Raw genomic sequence first — 16,755 nt, forward strand, 5'->3', positions numbered from 1 at the left:
GCTCAATATAAGTCCGGGGTCGACCAAATTCAGTCTTAGCGACCTTTGCGGCTTTGCTTCTGCTCGTATATGCTTGATACAGCTAATAGCCTCTCCTTCTATTCTCAATTATCTCACATTTCCCTCGATAGAGCCACTAATATCTCTTGTCTAATCTACAGACTCATATTACAGAATCACATTATAGAACCAGACTTTAGCTGTCAATGAGCATGGAGACTGCAGCAAAAAAAAAGGAAACTAAACTTCACACGCACACTGCCTTCGAACCAGAATCTTCGAGCGTATACAACGAGAAGAAAATTGTCAGTAAATAATATTAATGATAATATGATTTTCGACCAAATCGGCCGCGCTAACCATTTGTTCAACAGAGGTTCCAGCCAAATGCAGATGAAATTAGGAAAGAGCTAGAAGAGTCCAGCACTGTTTATGTTGGAAACGTGTATGTCTGCTTTGATGATCTGCGAAATTCAGCTTCACTAATCGATATAGATCATTTTATACTACTGAAGAACAAATAATGGAGTTATTTTCAAAGTATTACCTCCTACGTCTGTTTGATTTAATTCGTTGCCGAACAAATGTACTGACCATCTTCAGAATCGGACAAGTCAAACGAATAATTATGGGCCTTGACAGATTCAACAAAACACCTTGTGGCTTCTGTTTCGTCGAGTTCTACACGCACGATGATGCCATGGCTAGCGTGAGAATTATCAATCTTACAAAATTAGATGAACGCGCCATCAGAGTTGATATGGACTCTGGATTTAAGGAGAACCGCCAATTTGGTCGCGGTCAGTCAGGTGGCCAGGTCAGAGATGAGTTTAGAGATGATTACGATCCAGGCAGAGGTGGCTATGCGAGATCACGAAATTAATTAACAACTTCCGCTTTTAAAAAAAGCAAACTCCTCATCATTAAATATCTCGTAAATCGGGTATTCGCACGATCTGGCATGCACAATTGCTCATCACTCTCAGCTTGAATTCGCCCATGATACCCGGTTCATACAGTGATACAACGATTGTATATGTCCCTTGATTGATATTCCCTGGTTTCGAAAGACTGCTTCCAATTTTGTATTCGCCAGTGTCCAAAACAATGTCTCGAGGTCGTACGCTACTTCTGTTAGTTGAAGAATAGAACTACACGAAGAAAACTCACTTATGAACCCGCTGTCCTTTGCCCCATATGATCTGAGCATGAACTGCGGAACCTGTAGCACTTGCATCGGTTTCGACAAATATTTGAATTCGGCAATTGCTTGTCACAGACAACTGGAATTGCGGATTATAAGCGAAACTCGCGTTAGATACGTTTCCTCCTGCAGTCATTTCTGTCCATTGGCCGCTTGCAGCGGATACGAACGGGCCCTCGTCCACGGCGGAGATCTTTAGCGGAAGTGTGGAATACGTTAATAGTGAAAACGAATTCATCTCATAATTTTGTGCAGCAGCGGCGGCAACAACGGTATATGCCGTCTTTCCAGGGATTGTAAACCGTACGAGAGTTTGTGACGAATCTACAAGTTTTGACTAACTGGTGTTAGGCCATACTATTCACAGAAACCTCAATCCATGACCCACCTTTACTGCTGTCGACTTCTTTGTCAATGCCTTAATCCCCGGCTCTTTTATCACATATAGAGCTATAAAATTACGGTCCTTACTGATCGTCGTGAAGTGTTTGCAAAGTAGAATCCAGATCTGTGTTTCTTTGGCCGATATATTTCTAACTGCAAACTGAGGACAGGATGCTTCCCAGAATTAATATACAACAAAGAAGACAAATTTGGGCTTACCTAGAGAATTTTTTGCCAGGCCATTTTTCATATCCCAAACGAAATAGGACTCGTATTTGTATTTAAATAGTTGCGGATTCCAATTCAGATAAAGACTGTTGAACCTCATGCAGGCCTGTGCAAATGTCATCCAAAAGCATCCATTCGCTGCGTCCAATGTCTCTGGATCACTTTTCAGATGTACATCTTCATGAGTGTTGCTCCAAGGGTTTTTCACAAGTATCATGGGCTCCGCATTGTCAGAAACACGGACCTCAAGAACAGCATAGTCATGTTTACGAACTAAGCCGTATAATTTCTCTTCTTCGTGTTTTAACTCCCCGGTTCCAATCGTGACCAAGACATCGGAAAAATCCCAGGAACGTTTCAACCGAGTCCAGAGACTTGATATATCGATCTCGTCTTCGTGGAGAAGAATATGCTCCGGTATCCATGTAGTTAGCGCGAATAGATCACTGGCCGCATTGGAACCAGGAAAATTGTATCCACCCATAATTTTAAGATAAGCTTTTTCGACTAATGCTGGGCCGTAAATCCTATTCTCAAAAGACGAACTGACATGAATCCGACGCGATGCAGAGGTGGTGGGCATGTAGTCATCAATGACAACCTTACTGTTAGAGAGTTCGGAATTCTAGCGATAAAAAGGCATACCTTTCGATAGACTCCATTGATGAATAGTCGAACATGATAACATCCATACCTCCAGACTTCGTTGGGATGTATCAAATCTGATATAATCTGTGGCGAATTAGATAAGAAACATGATATAGATGCAACAATGTACCTTCTTGTCGGTCCGCGATTCCCAATGTAGAGCAGCACATAAAGAAGCTACGATCGAGCAATCCGGCAAAACATCCTTAACTATTAGTCTTATTGACGTTAAAGATTAAACAGCCTACGTACTTGAGATAGATCAAACGGAAGACGATCTATTCCATATTTATCTGTGGGGAAAAGCACTGCATGTTCGCCGTAAAGGTCGTATATCCGTTTCCACTCATTGAAGTACTTGTTTTGCTCCGGTGACAGGGTAAGAAATCCGTCTTTGTCGCTACCAATGGTCAGCTAGCGCAGTTAATACAATCAAGAACATACGTGAATGGACTCTGGCTTGGTTCAAGTTTCGAATCCTCGATTGTCCATGGTGGAAAGATCCTATTGCCAATTCTAGAACTTTTTAGAATTATTTTCTGTTCCAACTTAGATAGTTCTAAATTCCCTGAAGTTCCTAAAGCTGCCACATGAGTGACCGCTGCTTTCGGAGGGGAATGACTGATATCTAACAGCTTCAGCGACTCGGCCAATTCAGCAGCTTGATTGAAGTTTTCTGTGATTTCCTTTCTCGTCTGACTCGAGCTAGCGGACTGCGCTTGGTCAAGATACTGTTCGCACGCCAGTATCGCGGCGTCGAGCGCATCTTTGATCTTCCCTCTTTGTCTTAACGAACGTGCACGAGCAAGTGTATCCTACATCCAAGTTCTTTGTTAGTCGTCCTTCTAGACACATGTTACACATCATCAGCATATTCGTACAGCAGCTCGCGTTGCGTTCGACGGCATCCGGTTTGTTTTAATTTCTATCTATCATTAGTCAAAATATCGGGCCGCAAAGACGCGACTTTCGACATCCTGTGATCCTTCTCAACGTCTCTCCTCTGTCCGCTCCCATCGACCCCTGAGACGTCACGTGCACAAGGAAGCTTATCCTCGGTCCGAGATGATTATTGCGGGGAGCTGACTGAAATTGGAGTCAACCTTGCTGTGGTTCAGGTATGTTGCCGAATTTGTGTAATCTGTATAGATTATCACGAACTAAAGCAGGAGAAATTTTGGAAATAGCTTGTATTTAGGTTAAAATACTCCTGCTAATCGGATCATTCACCCAGACCTACTAAATCGCACGATCTATCTCCCGCCCGCAGCCTCTTATCCCAGTTCCGCTTACTCCGGTTCTTACAGAACGGAAAGACAAGTTGATATTCCCGCTGAAAAATACTCAAATTTTCCAAGAACCTTCCTCGTGAATAGGCAGCTTCTTTGCCATCTTCAGCTCTTACTGCGCGAACACAATTGTCGCCATGACAGGGTCTTCGAAAGAAATATTACCACCTTGGGGCTATGCGCTGTCTGGCGCAGCTGGCGCAGTGATTGCAAACTCGATTGTCTATCCAATTGACATGTATGTACTTTAAGTTTGCTTTGGCTAGCGTATTACTAAACCATATTTCAGTGCCAAAACAAAGCTGCAGGTTCAGAAGAATCCAAAACAGATAGATCTAACGTATGTCCGACTGTCCTTCAACTATCCCTCTACTGACTCTGCAGCAATGTTGACCATTACTCGAGCACGCTCGACGCTCTGGTGAAGATATACAAAAAGGGCGGTCCTGCTGCTCTCTATACTGGTCTTCCTGGATCTTTACTAGGCGTTGCATCCACAAATTTTGCCTATTTTTAGTACGTTATTGATCAATATTGGCTATTGCTTGGAGATCTGACGATATGTGCAGTTGGTACGGGTTCATTCGGTCTCGATATCAAAAACGTCACTCACAAATCTCGACTGTCATGGAACTTATTATCGGTGCGCTTTCAGGTGCATTAGCTCAAATATGCACCATTCCTGTCAGTGTCGTGACTACTCGCCAGCAAACCGAAGACCAGCCTGTGCCGTTTTTGCAGACTGGGAAAGATGTTATTGCTGAAGATGGTATCACCGGCCTTTGGAGAGGACTGAAGGCATCATTGGTCTTAGTTGTTAACCCGGCGATCACATATGGCATGTATCAGCGGTTTCGATCGATCATTTTTCCGACTAAGGAGATATTGACTCCTTATCAATCTTTTCGTATGCTTTCACATAATGTTTTACAAATTTGTATTAACTGCTCTTAGTTCTTGGTGCGTTGTCCAAGTCAATGGCAACTGTATCGACTCAGCCAATGATTGTTGCTAAAGTCATGACCCAATCTAAGCCCAAACCAGGCGAAAAGCGGTACAACTCCTTTGTGGACGCATTGGTCTATCTAGCCAAACACGAAGGTCTTCAAGGCCTTTTCAAGGGCTTGTACCCGCAACTGTCGAAAGGAATCCTAGTCCAAGGTTTACTTTTCATGTTCCGTGACCGTAAGTAGCATGTAATAAACTCGGTTAATTATTCGATTACTAACAATGTCCACCAGAGGTGGAGCTTTTTATTTTGTTATTGTTCCGATTAGTTAGAAATTCGCGCAAGAAAGCGGTTCTACTAAAGTGATCAGGTTTAGCTGTTTGCAATTGAATATATTTTAATTTATACAATTTATATGTCTATATGTCTATTTAGCGTTGTTCAGTTTCCCAAAGAACTATAGTTTTATCGAAGCCACCTAGTCCATTAGTCCTCTTCCCGTCTCTAAGCTCAATCCAAAACTTACCAGTCAACAAAACTTCGCGGCCGTCGACCATTCCAGAATACATCGCCTTGACTTTTCCGTCATGGTGTTTTAATTCTGCGACAATTTTCCCCGTCGAGACTTCAAATCCACGAATCACACCATCATCACCATTACACCAGACGCCCTGCGAAGTTTAGTCAGATACACAAGAGAAATAAGGCAACCTCGAATTGAAAGAAATCTTACCGATCCTTGTGGCCTCCAGGTAATTCGGCTACTCGAATAAGCATCCTGAGGCGCGCGAGTATTTCCATTCTGAATAATGTTATCGTCGCCTGATTCTAGAACCATAAACCGCATATGAGGAATTGATGACGTCGCAATACCGAGGAATTTCTGCTCCACGGGGTCGAGCATAATATCCATTGCACAGAAAGAGACCCACGAGTTACTTTCAGGGTTCAAATTATGTCTTGCGAGTTCGATAAGAGTGGGAAATAGTTTGTAGTAGTACAAGAACGTCGAATCCCGACGGGAAACGACTAGCTGGGGCACTTCTGCAGGCGAGCCAGAGGCGTCAAGAGGATTCACAAAAGCAACTGCTTCTGGATTTGTTGGCATCGTTAACGTTCCAATTTTCTCAAAGGCAATCGGCTCTTCTTCGTCCAGAGCTGCGTTGAAAATTGTGTAGACATACACCTTCTTGTCATATCCAGTAGTCGCAAGATACTTGTTATCCCTCGACACGGCGATCTTGACCAAATATTTAAAATGGTCTTTGACTTGCGTAATAACGTCGCCAGTGGCTGGGTTCGAAACAACAAGCTTGCCGTCCATGCCGCCGGTCAAAATTGTATTTTCGTTCAGAACATGGAGAACCAAAATTGGGGATGGATGGATGTGCGTGTAGACTTTGAGCAGGTCCAGAGAATAGAAATCGAAGATTCGCAACGACCGGTCTGCGGAGGTTACCAATATGCATGGTCGTACCGATAGCGCGGACTCAGGATCATTAATCGAAGTTGGCATAGAGATGCTCGCGATTGTGACGAACAAAATGTTCGACTCGGGAGATTGTACCGGAAGCACTGTCTTAAACATAGGATAAGGAACATGCCATTCTTGCTCAGGCTTCGTGCTGATTTCCAGTTCCTGAATTCCTTGCGCTAAATCGTACAATCGCTTCTGTTCAAGAATACTACACTCATTAGTACGATTCCCGAAAAATGTATCTTCGGATTGTGTCCGCATTTTGTCTTTCACCTCTCAAGAGTCATTGAATGGTCAGATGGTATCATCTCATCTTCCAAGCCAATTTCTTCCTTGAATGCTTCAAATGTCTATTGAATTAATCCGCAAAATTCCACTCCAAAGCTTTATTAAACTTCCTCACCTTATTATACAAATTGTCTCGTAAATAACGTGCCACAATAATGTGGACATTATCGCGTGCAGGCATTTCTCAAGAACGTTATCAGAACAAATCTAGGCTGCAATTGGCCACCGTTCAACACAATTTCACTACAAACGCAATTGCTCAAGCAGATATTCCTAAAATTTGATTAAAATAAGCTCAAGAGCTTGATTTTATCGCCAAATATTGTACCTCTTCGCTTTTCGGCGAAGAAGTCCGATTCTGCTTTGCTACGTGAGCTGAGGATGCTGATGAAATGTCCCAATTAGATAACCAAAATGGCCCGTTCACCCTCCTTAAATTTCTTAATTTCAATGATAATTTTTAAATTAAATGAAATAAAAATGGGATTATATAAAACAAATACAACATTGTCCAAATAATCTGAATTTATTTCCTCTACTCAAACTCAAGATGGTGTGCTCGCCGTCTTCCTAATCGACTGCCCAAATCGCTCCCCAGCTTCTTGTTTTCCGATATCTTGCTTTTAATTCCAATTCTGTCCTTTAGCGATAGACCAGACTCGCTATTTCCACCAAACACGACTGCAGGGTCTTCTCCGTTAGTCCACCGCTCTTCTGCCTTTGGTGATCTTGTCCGCTCCTGAAAAACTGGACTTAAAGGTCTGCGATAGGGATCTGGAGATCGTGAAAGACGTCGCGGGTCTGCATCGGGTGCGTAATTATCGGCACGTGTAGGGGCATATCTATCTGGTCTGGCCGAATGGACTTCACCTATATCTTGAATAGTCCGGTCCAGATTCCGAGAACGATTTTGGTGCGACCATCTCTCTCTCGACCGATCACGTCTGAACGAGATATATTCGACTGGGGAAAGATCACGAGTGGGAGATCTACTTCTTCTTCTGTGTTCACGACGACCTCGTTTTGACCGATCACTAGAACCTGTCAGACTGTTTTTCTGAGAAAACTGCTGACTGATAACAAACTTACGTGCGCCCATTCCTGCGGTCCCGCTCAGCTTCGCGAGGATCACCGTAGAAAAGATAATACCGACTTTTTAAAGCAGCCTTTTTCTGTTCAAATTAGTACTCACGACACATTCAGCAATCAGACTGTGCTACTAACCTCCTTTTTATCGGTCATTAAGGCCATGCGGACTTTTAGGTTAAACTGCTCTACATCAGGATATGACTTGGCATTTCGCAGCTCCTTCGGCTGCGGAGGTTCATCATAGTATGCCGCTTCAGAGGTGAAGGCATCGAGTGCATTTTTGGCTGCTTCACCGCTCTTATAGACAAGTAGTACTATAAAGTTAATAGTAAATCAACAAGAGTAACCTGTCTAATGACATACCCGTCGAATCATTGACCCATTCAACTTTTGGATCTTCTTCCGCAAAGAATGTCGACGCGTACTTTTTTACCTGATCAGTAGACATATGATCTACGCCATTTAAAAGAATGGCTTCAGGTCGAATCCAATCAGACATGACATCAAACTATACCATTCGTTAGTTATAAGTCCAGATTTCAGAATCAGTGCAATCACCTCGACGGCATGCTCAACGCCGGTGTCTGTCTCATGCCTTGCCTCATCGAAATCCATGATTTCTTCTTCCGCGTCCATTGTCGCATCTTCGATGTCTAAATTCATATCGACAATCTCAGAAGCCGGAACTCCGGGTCCGTCTACTGCACTGTCCATCTATTCCAATGTTTTTACTGATCTCTGAACAACGTGTTCTCCGTCACTTCACAAAACGCAACCAGTCTGCTTAATAATTATGCACTTGCAATCTATAGCTTTCACTAGCCTTGCATGCAAATATATGCTAATATACAAATAGGTAGTGGCTAATTAAACTCTGCTCGCATTCGAAAGTATTTCGACAATCAACTCTTAAATATGCACTGGTAGTCATCTGGGTCATTGGGGTTTGGGCGCTGGGAGCACAAACTAGCTAGTGTTTTTTAATGGTTCGTAATTGCGCAGACACTCAATTGCTTGGAATTCACGAAGCTAACAGAAATAATATGGACGACGAAGAGATTAAGGTAATGGAACTTCTCGACAAGCTCGATAATGATATTTCAAATTTAGAAATTGCGCTTGAACCGATTACGGCTGCCGGGATCAAGGACTACGTTAAAGATCAAACTTCAATAGATCAAGCAAAGATATTGATTTCGCTGTCTTATGTTTTAAATTCGACGGTTTTCTGTGAGTGATTTGAAGGATCTCAACCAGCAAATGAGGGTCTAACATTTGATCTCAGGTACTCTCAAACTCACAGACTCCTTCTCTCCTGATCACCCTGTTCTTCAGGACATTTCCAGCTTGCAGGCATATTTCCAAAAAATCAAACATGCAGAGGAGCTTGCCGTAGGGCGTAAGTTTGTGTTTATAGTTTGATTGTTTTAGGGCATAGTTTTTAACGAAGCTTCAGGGCAAACACAACTCGACAAAGCAGCGGCCAGCAGATTCATCAAACATGCTTTGTCAGGAAATGACAGAATCGACAGTGAGAGAGAAAATATGAAGCGAAAACTTAATGACACAAATTTCTGACTCATTTCCTTTTTGCCTCCAATTTAATTTAATGCTGCATTTTACATCATTTATTACTGGCTCTGAGTCGGCTAGTTGTCAGTGACTGAGTTGTAATGGATGGTATCTAGAACGAAAACCGCATTCGTTAAAAGTTTTTGTTGTTACAGGCGTTCAGGATGATTATGAGACTTTCACATTGATTTTTGGATTATTGTTTATAATTCTTTTAGTTCTGAATAATTGGGTTCCAAGCTCTATTTTCCTACGCATCTTCTCTACAGAGCATTTCTGCGGATCCCATGCCCCTTTGCTCTGTTTTCAGACCAAATACACAAAATATGCAAAATTGCCAAGGACATCATTCTTCATTATTTGTAATATCTAGTATTCCAGATAATTATTGTAGTATTAAGTGATAGCATGCATATATTGATGCATAAATACAATTAAATTAATATGGGCAATGTGAAGATTTTAATTTTTATTGTACATCTATTGATATTGAAGTCCCTGCTGCCAACGCGTAGGTAATCCGGGTAAATTGTCGCGTACCGTGGTAATGGATGTACGATACGCGTCTGTCACTCACTCGTCCAAATCATCTTCCTTTCTTCGCTAGTTTGATTATACTAGTCTTCCAGAAAGACATCATGGGTCAACTTACGCGTATCGAAGTAAACAACTTCAAGTCGTACAAATCGAAGCAGAAGATCGACTTTGGCCAATCATATTTCACCAGCATAATCGGCCCCAATGGTGCTGGAAAGAGCAACATGATGGACGCGATTTCGTTCGTCTTGGGGATCAAGAGTAGCCATCTGAGAAGTACTCAGCTTAAGGACTTGGTGTATCGTGGACGGATCATGACCACTGATAACCAGAGTGCTACACAAGGTGACGATGATCCTCGAACTGCCTCCGTTACGGCAGTTTATGTCAAGGACGATGGCGACGAGGTTTACCTCAAACGATCGTATGTTCGTTTGTATTACTTTGAGACGATAGTTTAATTTATTGACTGTTCAGGATCAACCTTCAGGGAAGTAGTGAATACCGATTAAATGGGAAAACGGTATCAGCTGTTGAGTACTCGAGGGCCCTAGAAAAGGAGAACATTTTAATTAAAGCTCGCAACTTCCTTGTTTTTCAAGGAGACGTTGAAGCTATTGCAGCGCAATCTCCAAAAGATTTGACACGCCTGATTGAACAAATCTCCGGCTCTCTCGACTACAAAAATGAATATGAAGAACTCAAGAGCGCACAGGAAAAGGCTGCGGAAGCTTCAAATTCGGCGTTTGGCAAGAAGCGGCATTTTAACTCTGAAATAAGACGTTATCAAGATCAAAAACATGAATTAGAGTTATTTGAACTGAAGCAACACCAGAAGGTAAGTTTTCAACGTCATATATCGCCTGCGTAGTTGCTAATATATATTAGGACTTAGCCATCTCGACGCATTTACTTTGGCAGTTATACCACTATACCAAGGCCATTGAGTCTGCAGCGGGCCAGATTGATAATGCCCAACTAGAACAGAGCAATCGACGGCAGCAGTTGGCGGAAGCAGAAGAAGAGCTTGCTCAAGCGCTTACTCGATTAGCAAAATGCTCCAAGGCCGATCACAGGCTAGAGCGAAATATTCGGAAGATCGAAAAGAGTATCGATGATAAGACTACTAGTAAAGTTCCAGTTGATGAGAAAATTAAAGTCATCAACGATAACGAAAAGCGCCATGAATCACGTCAGAAGGAAGTTTCGGCGGACTTTGAACGACAAACATCAGCCGCCCGACAACTTCAAGTTGATCTTGGTAAAATTGATCGTGCTATCGCTGAGTTTGAGAATGAACAACGGACAGCGTCTCAGAGAATGGGTATTCGTCTAAGCGACGAAGATTTACATGTGTATGCGGAATTAAAAGAACAATTCAATTTTCAAGCTTCTAAACCAAAGAGCCGACTCGATAATTTACAGCGGCAACAGAAAACCATTGCAGCTACTAAAGATACTATTTTTAGTCAGCTGGAAGATATCGAGAGAGAGAAAATTCAGTTTACAGCTGCCATTGCAAATCTCAATGTAAAACTTGAACAGGTAACTAATAACTCTTCTCCCACTTTTATACGACACTAACGTAAATCAGACGTCTTCTCGTGTTAATTCAGACATGCAGGCTTTGTCGACCAAGAAGAGCGAACTCAACGCCCTCGTTACTGAACGACAGGAACTGTCTGCGAAACAAGACGATTTGAATGAGAAACTACAAGAATGTCTGACGCAGCTGGTTGATGTTCATGCAGATAAACGTGAATCAGAACATGAAATGCGTTTAAAAGAAACTATATCTTCTTTGAAAAGACTAATCCCTGGCGTTCGAGGCCGAGTATGCGATCTTTGTAAGCCGAAGCAACATAAATACGAAACCGCAATGAGTACTGTTTTGGGACGCAACTTTGAGGCAATCGTAGTAGATAGTCAGAAAACTGCTACTGATTGTATCGCGTATATGCGAGAGCAAAGAGCTGGTATCTGCACATTTATTCCTCTCGATACCGTCGTCGTGAAACCAATTTCATCTTCACTCAAAGGAATTCATAAGCAAGCCCGGATGGCTATTGATACAATTGATTATGATGCTTCTAATGAGCGAGCTATGCAATATGCATGCGGAAATGCAATTATTTGCGATGATATGGATGTTGCAAAGTATATTAGATGGGACAGAAATATTGAGGCTAAAGGTTGGTAATTTATCATCATTATACTTCGTGTAATTACTTACAGATTTAGTCGTCACACTCGAAGGATCTATTATTCACAAGGGTGGTTTGATGACAGGCGGCAGAAGCTCGAACAGTTCGGGAAAAAAATGGGAAGACCAAACAGTGAAAGGTAATATTTTTGTACATACATGTGCGCTTGTCTAATGAAATGTAGGACTTCAGCTTTTGAAAGATAATTTGATGGCTCAACTGGCCGAGCTAGCAAAGAGCAAACGCAGTCCTTCAGCTGAGGAAGCGCTAACCGGTGAAATCAGCGGTCTTGAGCAACAACTATCATTTGAAAGAGAAGATCTTGTAAGATATTTATGCATTCGTAGCGATCCAATAACTAACTTTTCAGGACATGATCAAGCGTAAACTACGTAACATGAAGGCTGAACTCCAAAATGCGGAAGAGAAATGCTCTGAGCTTCGTCCAAGGTTAAGTGAATTGGAAGCTGATCTTGCTAGAATTGATTTGGAAGTGAATCGTTGTTTTGAGCAAGTCCAGGAGATTGAGGATCAGATTTTTGCGTCGTTCTGCAAGCGTATTGGTGTCCAGGATATCCGACAGTATGAAGAGTTTCAAGGAAAGCTTCACCAGGAAGCTTCGCGCAAGCGACTCTTGCTTACTAGTCAGAAAAACCGCGTTGCGAATCAGTACGTACACTACTATCCAGCTTGATCGAGGACTAATAATATTCCAGACTTAACTTTGAGCAAGAACGTGTAAGCAGCACAGAGGCACGGCTCAATAAAATCAGAGGCTCAATAGAGAAAGAACGTCAGATTCGCAATCAACTCTTAGCAGAAAGAATTGCCATCGAAGATGAGATCCGGATCTTACAGCAGGAACTGGAAGCAAGTCAGCTTGCATACAATGAGGCAAAACAATCCACATCGAGAATAAAGACTGAAGTTTCTCAACAGCGTGCAGAAGTGAATTCTATTTCAAAATTACTAGAGAATGAATCAAAACAGATATTAGCTCTGGTAAGAGAACCCAACCGGTATAATCCTGAACTACTATATTAATTTCAACTCAGCAAGAAGAATTAGATAAGGAAACTTCGCTTAAAATTAATGCTCTACGTAATTGCAAGCTTCAAGGAATTGAAATTCCACTTTTGAAAGGCTCTTTGAACGATCTTCCCATTGTTGGAACTGGAATTGCGGACGAATCCATCGATGCGGATGATGCTGCTGCATCTCAGATGCCTCCCCAAACAACTGATTATGGAATTGTTGTCGATTTCGATTCCCTTTCAGATGAATTGAAAGAAGATGGCAGAGAGACAGTTGGCGAAAAACTTCTTAAAGAAGTACACGATCTTACAGCTGAGTTAGAGAAAATGACTCCGAACACGAAAGCTGTTGAGCGACTAGATGAGATCGAAGGCAAACTTCAGGATACGGAAGATGAGTTTGATTTGGCTAGAAGACAGACAAAGTCTGCTAAAGATAGATTTAACTCTGTTAAAGAACGACGGTATGTATTGTAAGAAATGGCTTTCTCTTGCGAGAGATACTAATCGAAATAGATTGCAACTGTTCAATAAAGCATATACTCATATCTCTGAGCAGATAGACAAGATATACAAAGAACTAACGAAAAGTCGCTCATTTCCTCTTGGTGGAACCGCTTACCTCACGATTGAAGATCAAGATGTAAGTTATGAATAGCGAGCAAGAAAAACTATATTGACATAGCAAAAGGAACCATATCTGGATGGTATAAAATATCATGCCATGCCACCTATGAAACGATTTCGCGACATGGAGCAACTCTCAGGTGGTGAAAAGACTATGGCTGCACTGGCATTGCTATTCTCAATTCATTCTTATAGACCGTCTCCGTTCTTCGTATTGGACGAAGTCGATGCCGCGCTCGATAATGCGAATGTGGCAAAGATCGCAAACTACATTCATGATCATGCTGGCCCAGGGTTCCAATTTATTGTGATAAGTCTGAAGAACGCATTGTTCCAGAGATCTGACTCTCTCGTGGGTATTTATCGTGCGCAGATCGAAAACAGTTCAAGAGCTTTAACATTGGATGTAAGTTGTCGTAATAGTTGCACAAGACAAAACTAACAAAGTCTAGCTGAAAGGGTATCCGGAAGTTCGATAATTTGCAACAAATAATAGAATGTACGAAAAGACGAATTTGTAGCGAGAATATTCCTTTTGCTTGTAAATGGTAATAATATATGCGATGTGATTATCTAATCATGATAGTACAAATAGCTTATGCTTTCATATGCTTGTAAACCCTAAAACAGTCACAAGAGACTTATATGCGTGTAGGGTTCAAACCGGCGAACGACTTGATTGGGAAGACAGTCTGAGTGCAGTCTATTAGACATGAAATGCCATTGATATTGAATTTTAAGGTGTCTGATATTTTTTGTTTGTTACATCAATTAATCGAAGTAAAATGCCGCCAAAAGTGAGTTTGAATTGATTAATCAAATGTGTTATATGAATAATTTGAAGGAACTAATTAATTCTTTTTTCTAGTTCGATCCCACGGAAGTAAAGATCATCTACTTGAGAGCTACTGGAGGTGAGGTTGGTGCCTCATCTGCCTTGGCTCCCAAGATTGGTCCTCTCGGTCTATCACCTAAGAAGATTGGTGAAGATATCGCAAAGGCTACTAAGGATTACAAGGGAATTCGCGTGACCGTTCAGCTCACCATCCAGAACCGTCAGGCTGCCGTGTCAGTTGTTCCAGCTGCTTCTTCGCTTGTCATCACTGCTTTGAAGGAGCCTCCGAGAGATCGTAAGAAAGACAAGAACGTCAAGCACAGCGGAAACGTTCCTTTCGACGAGATTGTTGAGATTGCTCGGAAGATGCGTTATAAGAGTTTGGCCAAGGACCTTTCTGGAACTGTTAAGGAGATCCTTGGAACAGCTCAGTCTGTCGGCTGCCGTGTTGACGGCCAAAACCCTCACGACATTATGTAAGTTTGATGGTGATAAGTGAATGTGTTATCTAAAGTATGGTATATTAATATTGTGCAGTGATGCTATCAACAGCGGCGAGATTGAGGTCCCATCGGAGTAAATGTTAAATTTTTTAATTTTTTTTGATGCATGGAACGCAAGTCTCGGGTATGGGTACTTAATCAATTGTATGTTAAAAAAAGGGAGCAAAAATAAAAGAAATTTCATTTGTTTTTAATGGTTTGGTAAAGAAGGAAGAATCGTTTGCCAACACTCTGGTGCGTGATGTGCACATATTTTTTTGAATGTGCTACATCTATATCGCGTGCCTATTTTGGTGCAAACAAGATTATGTAGCTGCAATATACTCACCGCACTATTCTGTTCTTTGACGTGGATAGAGAGGTCCATCTTTCTTGCATACATATATTGTTGATATCATTTAGTGTAATAGATAGAAATTCCGCATTCAAACCAAATTACTTGATTACTATTATATTACATAACCAGAATAATTGCAGCGTGTATGTCACCTGATATGCCCTAACATCTAAGAGAGAACGTCCAATCAACGACGCTCTCGGAACCCGCAGGCAGGCAGACAGTCCGGGCTCTCCTTTGCGGACATTGGTAAAACTGAATTTGTAGTTTAACTTAATCCGCATATTTGCAGGAACGGAAGTAACGACGAAGCACAATTGTTAATTGATATCGATACATAATGGCTGTGCTTAGACAAATTACCAGAGCTGCTGTTCGTCCACGACAGATTGCGACCTCGCTGAAGGGAGCTGTGCGAGGATATGCGGATGTTCCTAGCGACAAGATCCGACTTTCGTTTACTGTTCCTCATCAGGTATGAAGCTGGTTGGGCAATTGGTTGGCTTTTAAGAGTGTGCTAATGGAATTTTGAAAATAGTCTCTTTACAAGGATATTGATGTGTAAGTGGATTACTTGGATTGTGCAAAATGCGTGTGGATTTGGTCGAGATTCGTCGCCGAATGGATCGTGTTTTGGCTGATGTCGACATGAGATATGTGCTATAAACTTAACTCAATTTGACTCAGACTCAAATGAGTTTAGTTTAATTCGATTTAGTTTGAGGTCATTCAAGATATTGGTTTTGTTATCTTATTGCAAACGCATCATAGCCAAATCCACTCAGCAGTATGTCTCATTACGTTTGATCTAACAACCTATAGTGTTCAGGTCAACATTCCCGCGACCACAGGTGACTTAGGCGTTTTGGCAAACCATGTTCCCACTATCGAACAGCTTAAGCCTGGTGTAATTGATATTGTTGAGGAGAGTGGTACTACGAAGCAGTTCTTTGGTAAGTTCTTGCGTTTTACCGAATCTATTGGAGGTGATTTGTTTTTTGACTTCTTTTTATCTCAGTTTCTGGTGGATTCGCTACTGTTCAGCCTGGTTCTTTCCTCAGCATTAATGCGGTTGAGGCTTATCCTGTCGAAGATTTCAGCCCAGAGGTAATTGTTCTTAACGCTTTATTTTAGGAGATTTTACCAATCTAACAATAATTAAATAGGCTATTCGTGCACAACTCGCTGAGGCCCAAAAGAACTCTACCGCCGGAAGTGAGATCGACCAGGTCGAGGCTCAGATTGAATTGGAGGTTTTGGAAGCGCTTGCTGCGGTTGCCAAATAAACAAGTTGGATGGATCTTAGGGTGGCTGTGAATGTGCATTTTCCTATTACGGAGGGTAGAGTCAAGTGAAGGGAAAAAGGCGGGATTTGATAGATGAATTGGCCATCTTATTTTTGTCTGCAATTTGTTTCAGTTTAATTTTATGTCATCCAATGGATTCTCCCTCAGTATTGATATAGATGTCACCGTTCCAAGTAATCTAAAGTCGTAGGACCTTTTTTTGGCGAATATGGATTACCACTAGCCTTATATAATCAAATCTGG

The 16,755-nt window shown here is 41.8% G+C and overlaps 9 protein-coding genes across 9 annotated transcripts; 6 read left to right on the forward strand and 3 right to left on the reverse strand.

The window, feature by feature from the left end:
• Positions 1 to 6: 6 nt before the first annotated feature.
• V1516DRAFT_360380 (nuclear cap-binding protein subunit 2) lies at positions 7 to 1,025 on the forward strand. The gene is made up of 4 exons (XM_066918948.1): positions 7 to 305; positions 375 to 445; positions 496 to 540; positions 604 to 1,025. The coding sequence occupies exons 1-4, from the start codon at positions 207 to 209 to the stop codon at positions 881 to 883; spliced, it is 495 nt and encodes a 164-aa protein (XP_066777553.1). The 5' UTR covers positions 7 to 206; the 3' UTR covers positions 884 to 1,025.
• Positions 868 to 3,435, reverse strand: V1516DRAFT_675629 (uncharacterized protein). The gene is made up of 9 exons (XM_066922279.1): positions 3,346 to 3,435; positions 2,909 to 3,279; positions 2,717 to 2,864; positions 2,595 to 2,669; positions 2,462 to 2,548; positions 1,808 to 2,417; positions 1,593 to 1,762; positions 1,171 to 1,541; positions 868 to 1,125 (listed from the first exon to the last, which is right to left on the reverse strand). The coding sequence occupies exons 1-9, from the start codon at positions 3,370 to 3,372 to the stop codon at positions 924 to 926; spliced, it is 2,061 nt and encodes a 686-aa protein (XP_066777554.1). The 5' UTR covers positions 3,373 to 3,435; the 3' UTR covers positions 868 to 923.
• Positions 3,436 to 3,506: 71 nt separating this feature from the next.
• V1516DRAFT_675631 (mitochondrial carrier domain-containing protein) lies at positions 3,507 to 5,118 on the forward strand. Its single transcript, XM_066922280.1, has 6 exons — positions 3,507 to 3,991; positions 4,043 to 4,093; positions 4,138 to 4,269; positions 4,323 to 4,660; positions 4,708 to 4,938; positions 4,995 to 5,118. The coding sequence occupies exons 1-6, from the start codon at positions 3,891 to 3,893 to the stop codon at positions 5,066 to 5,068; spliced, it is 927 nt and encodes a 308-aa protein (XP_066777555.1). The 5' UTR covers positions 3,507 to 3,890; the 3' UTR covers positions 5,069 to 5,118.
• Positions 5,074 to 6,822, reverse strand: V1516DRAFT_675637 (WD40-repeat-containing domain protein). Its single transcript, XM_066922281.1, has 5 exons — positions 6,583 to 6,822; positions 6,453 to 6,529; positions 5,436 to 6,387; positions 5,229 to 5,373; positions 5,074 to 5,180 (listed from the first exon to the last, which is right to left on the reverse strand). The coding sequence occupies exons 1-5, from the start codon at positions 6,646 to 6,648 to the stop codon at positions 5,134 to 5,136; spliced, it is 1,287 nt and encodes a 428-aa protein (XP_066777556.1). The 5' UTR covers positions 6,649 to 6,822; the 3' UTR covers positions 5,074 to 5,133.
• V1516DRAFT_691300 (uncharacterized protein) lies at positions 6,803 to 8,434 on the reverse strand. The gene is made up of 5 exons (XM_066923852.1): positions 8,115 to 8,434; positions 7,920 to 8,064; positions 7,692 to 7,870; positions 7,557 to 7,639; positions 6,803 to 7,501 (listed from the first exon to the last, which is right to left on the reverse strand). Exons 1-5 carry the CDS (start codon positions 8,268 to 8,270, stop codon positions 7,003 to 7,005), a joined length of 1,062 nt encoding a protein of 353 aa, XP_066777557.1. The 5' UTR covers positions 8,271 to 8,434; the 3' UTR covers positions 6,803 to 7,002.
• A 125-nt stretch (positions 8,435 to 8,559) lies between these two features.
• V1516DRAFT_675643 (uncharacterized protein) lies at positions 8,560 to 9,580 on the forward strand. Its single transcript, XM_066922282.1, has 3 exons — positions 8,560 to 8,786; positions 8,842 to 8,955; positions 9,013 to 9,580. Exons 1-3 carry the CDS (start codon positions 8,600 to 8,602, stop codon positions 9,132 to 9,134), a joined length of 423 nt encoding a protein of 140 aa, XP_066777558.1. The 5' UTR covers positions 8,560 to 8,599; the 3' UTR covers positions 9,135 to 9,580.
• A 68-nt stretch (positions 9,581 to 9,648) lies between these two features.
• Positions 9,649 to 14,107, forward strand: V1516DRAFT_675644 (RecF/RecN/SMC protein). The gene is made up of 12 exons (XM_066922283.1): positions 9,649 to 10,089; positions 10,143 to 10,503; positions 10,554 to 11,210; positions 11,260 to 11,857; positions 11,907 to 12,008; positions 12,054 to 12,193; positions 12,240 to 12,538; positions 12,586 to 12,871; positions 12,925 to 13,367; positions 13,420 to 13,546; positions 13,595 to 13,936; positions 13,983 to 14,107. Exons 1-12 carry the CDS (start codon positions 9,680 to 9,682, stop codon positions 14,007 to 14,009), a joined length of 3,792 nt encoding a protein of 1,263 aa, XP_066777559.1. The 5' UTR covers positions 9,649 to 9,679; the 3' UTR covers positions 14,010 to 14,107.
• A 163-nt stretch (positions 14,108 to 14,270) lies between these two features.
• On the forward strand, positions 14,271 to 15,297 carry V1516DRAFT_691303 (60S ribosomal protein uL11). The gene is made up of 3 exons (XM_066923853.1): positions 14,271 to 14,327; positions 14,399 to 14,841; positions 14,903 to 15,297. Exons 1-3 carry the CDS (start codon positions 14,316 to 14,318, stop codon positions 14,943 to 14,945), a joined length of 498 nt encoding a protein of 165 aa, XP_066777560.1. The 5' UTR covers positions 14,271 to 14,315; the 3' UTR covers positions 14,946 to 15,297.
• Positions 15,298 to 15,449: 152 nt separating this feature from the next.
• V1516DRAFT_675654 (ATP synthase delta chain mitochondrial precursor) lies at positions 15,450 to 16,665 on the forward strand. The gene is made up of 5 exons (XM_066922284.1): positions 15,450 to 15,680; positions 15,744 to 15,766; positions 16,028 to 16,158; positions 16,224 to 16,312; positions 16,372 to 16,665. Exons 1-5 carry the CDS (start codon positions 15,546 to 15,548, stop codon positions 16,489 to 16,491), a joined length of 498 nt encoding a protein of 165 aa, XP_066777561.1. The 5' UTR covers positions 15,450 to 15,545; the 3' UTR covers positions 16,492 to 16,665.
• The last annotated feature ends 90 nt before the right edge of the window (positions 16,666 to 16,755 follow it).

Source organism: Lipomyces oligophaga (assembly GCF_038497815.1).
Source record: "Lipomyces oligophaga strain CBS 7107 unplaced genomic scaffold V1516scaffold_4, whole genome shotgun sequence".
Classification (NCBI taxonomy): domain Eukaryota; kingdom Fungi; phylum Ascomycota; class Lipomycetes; order Lipomycetales; family Lipomycetaceae; genus Lipomyces; species [Lipomyces] oligophaga.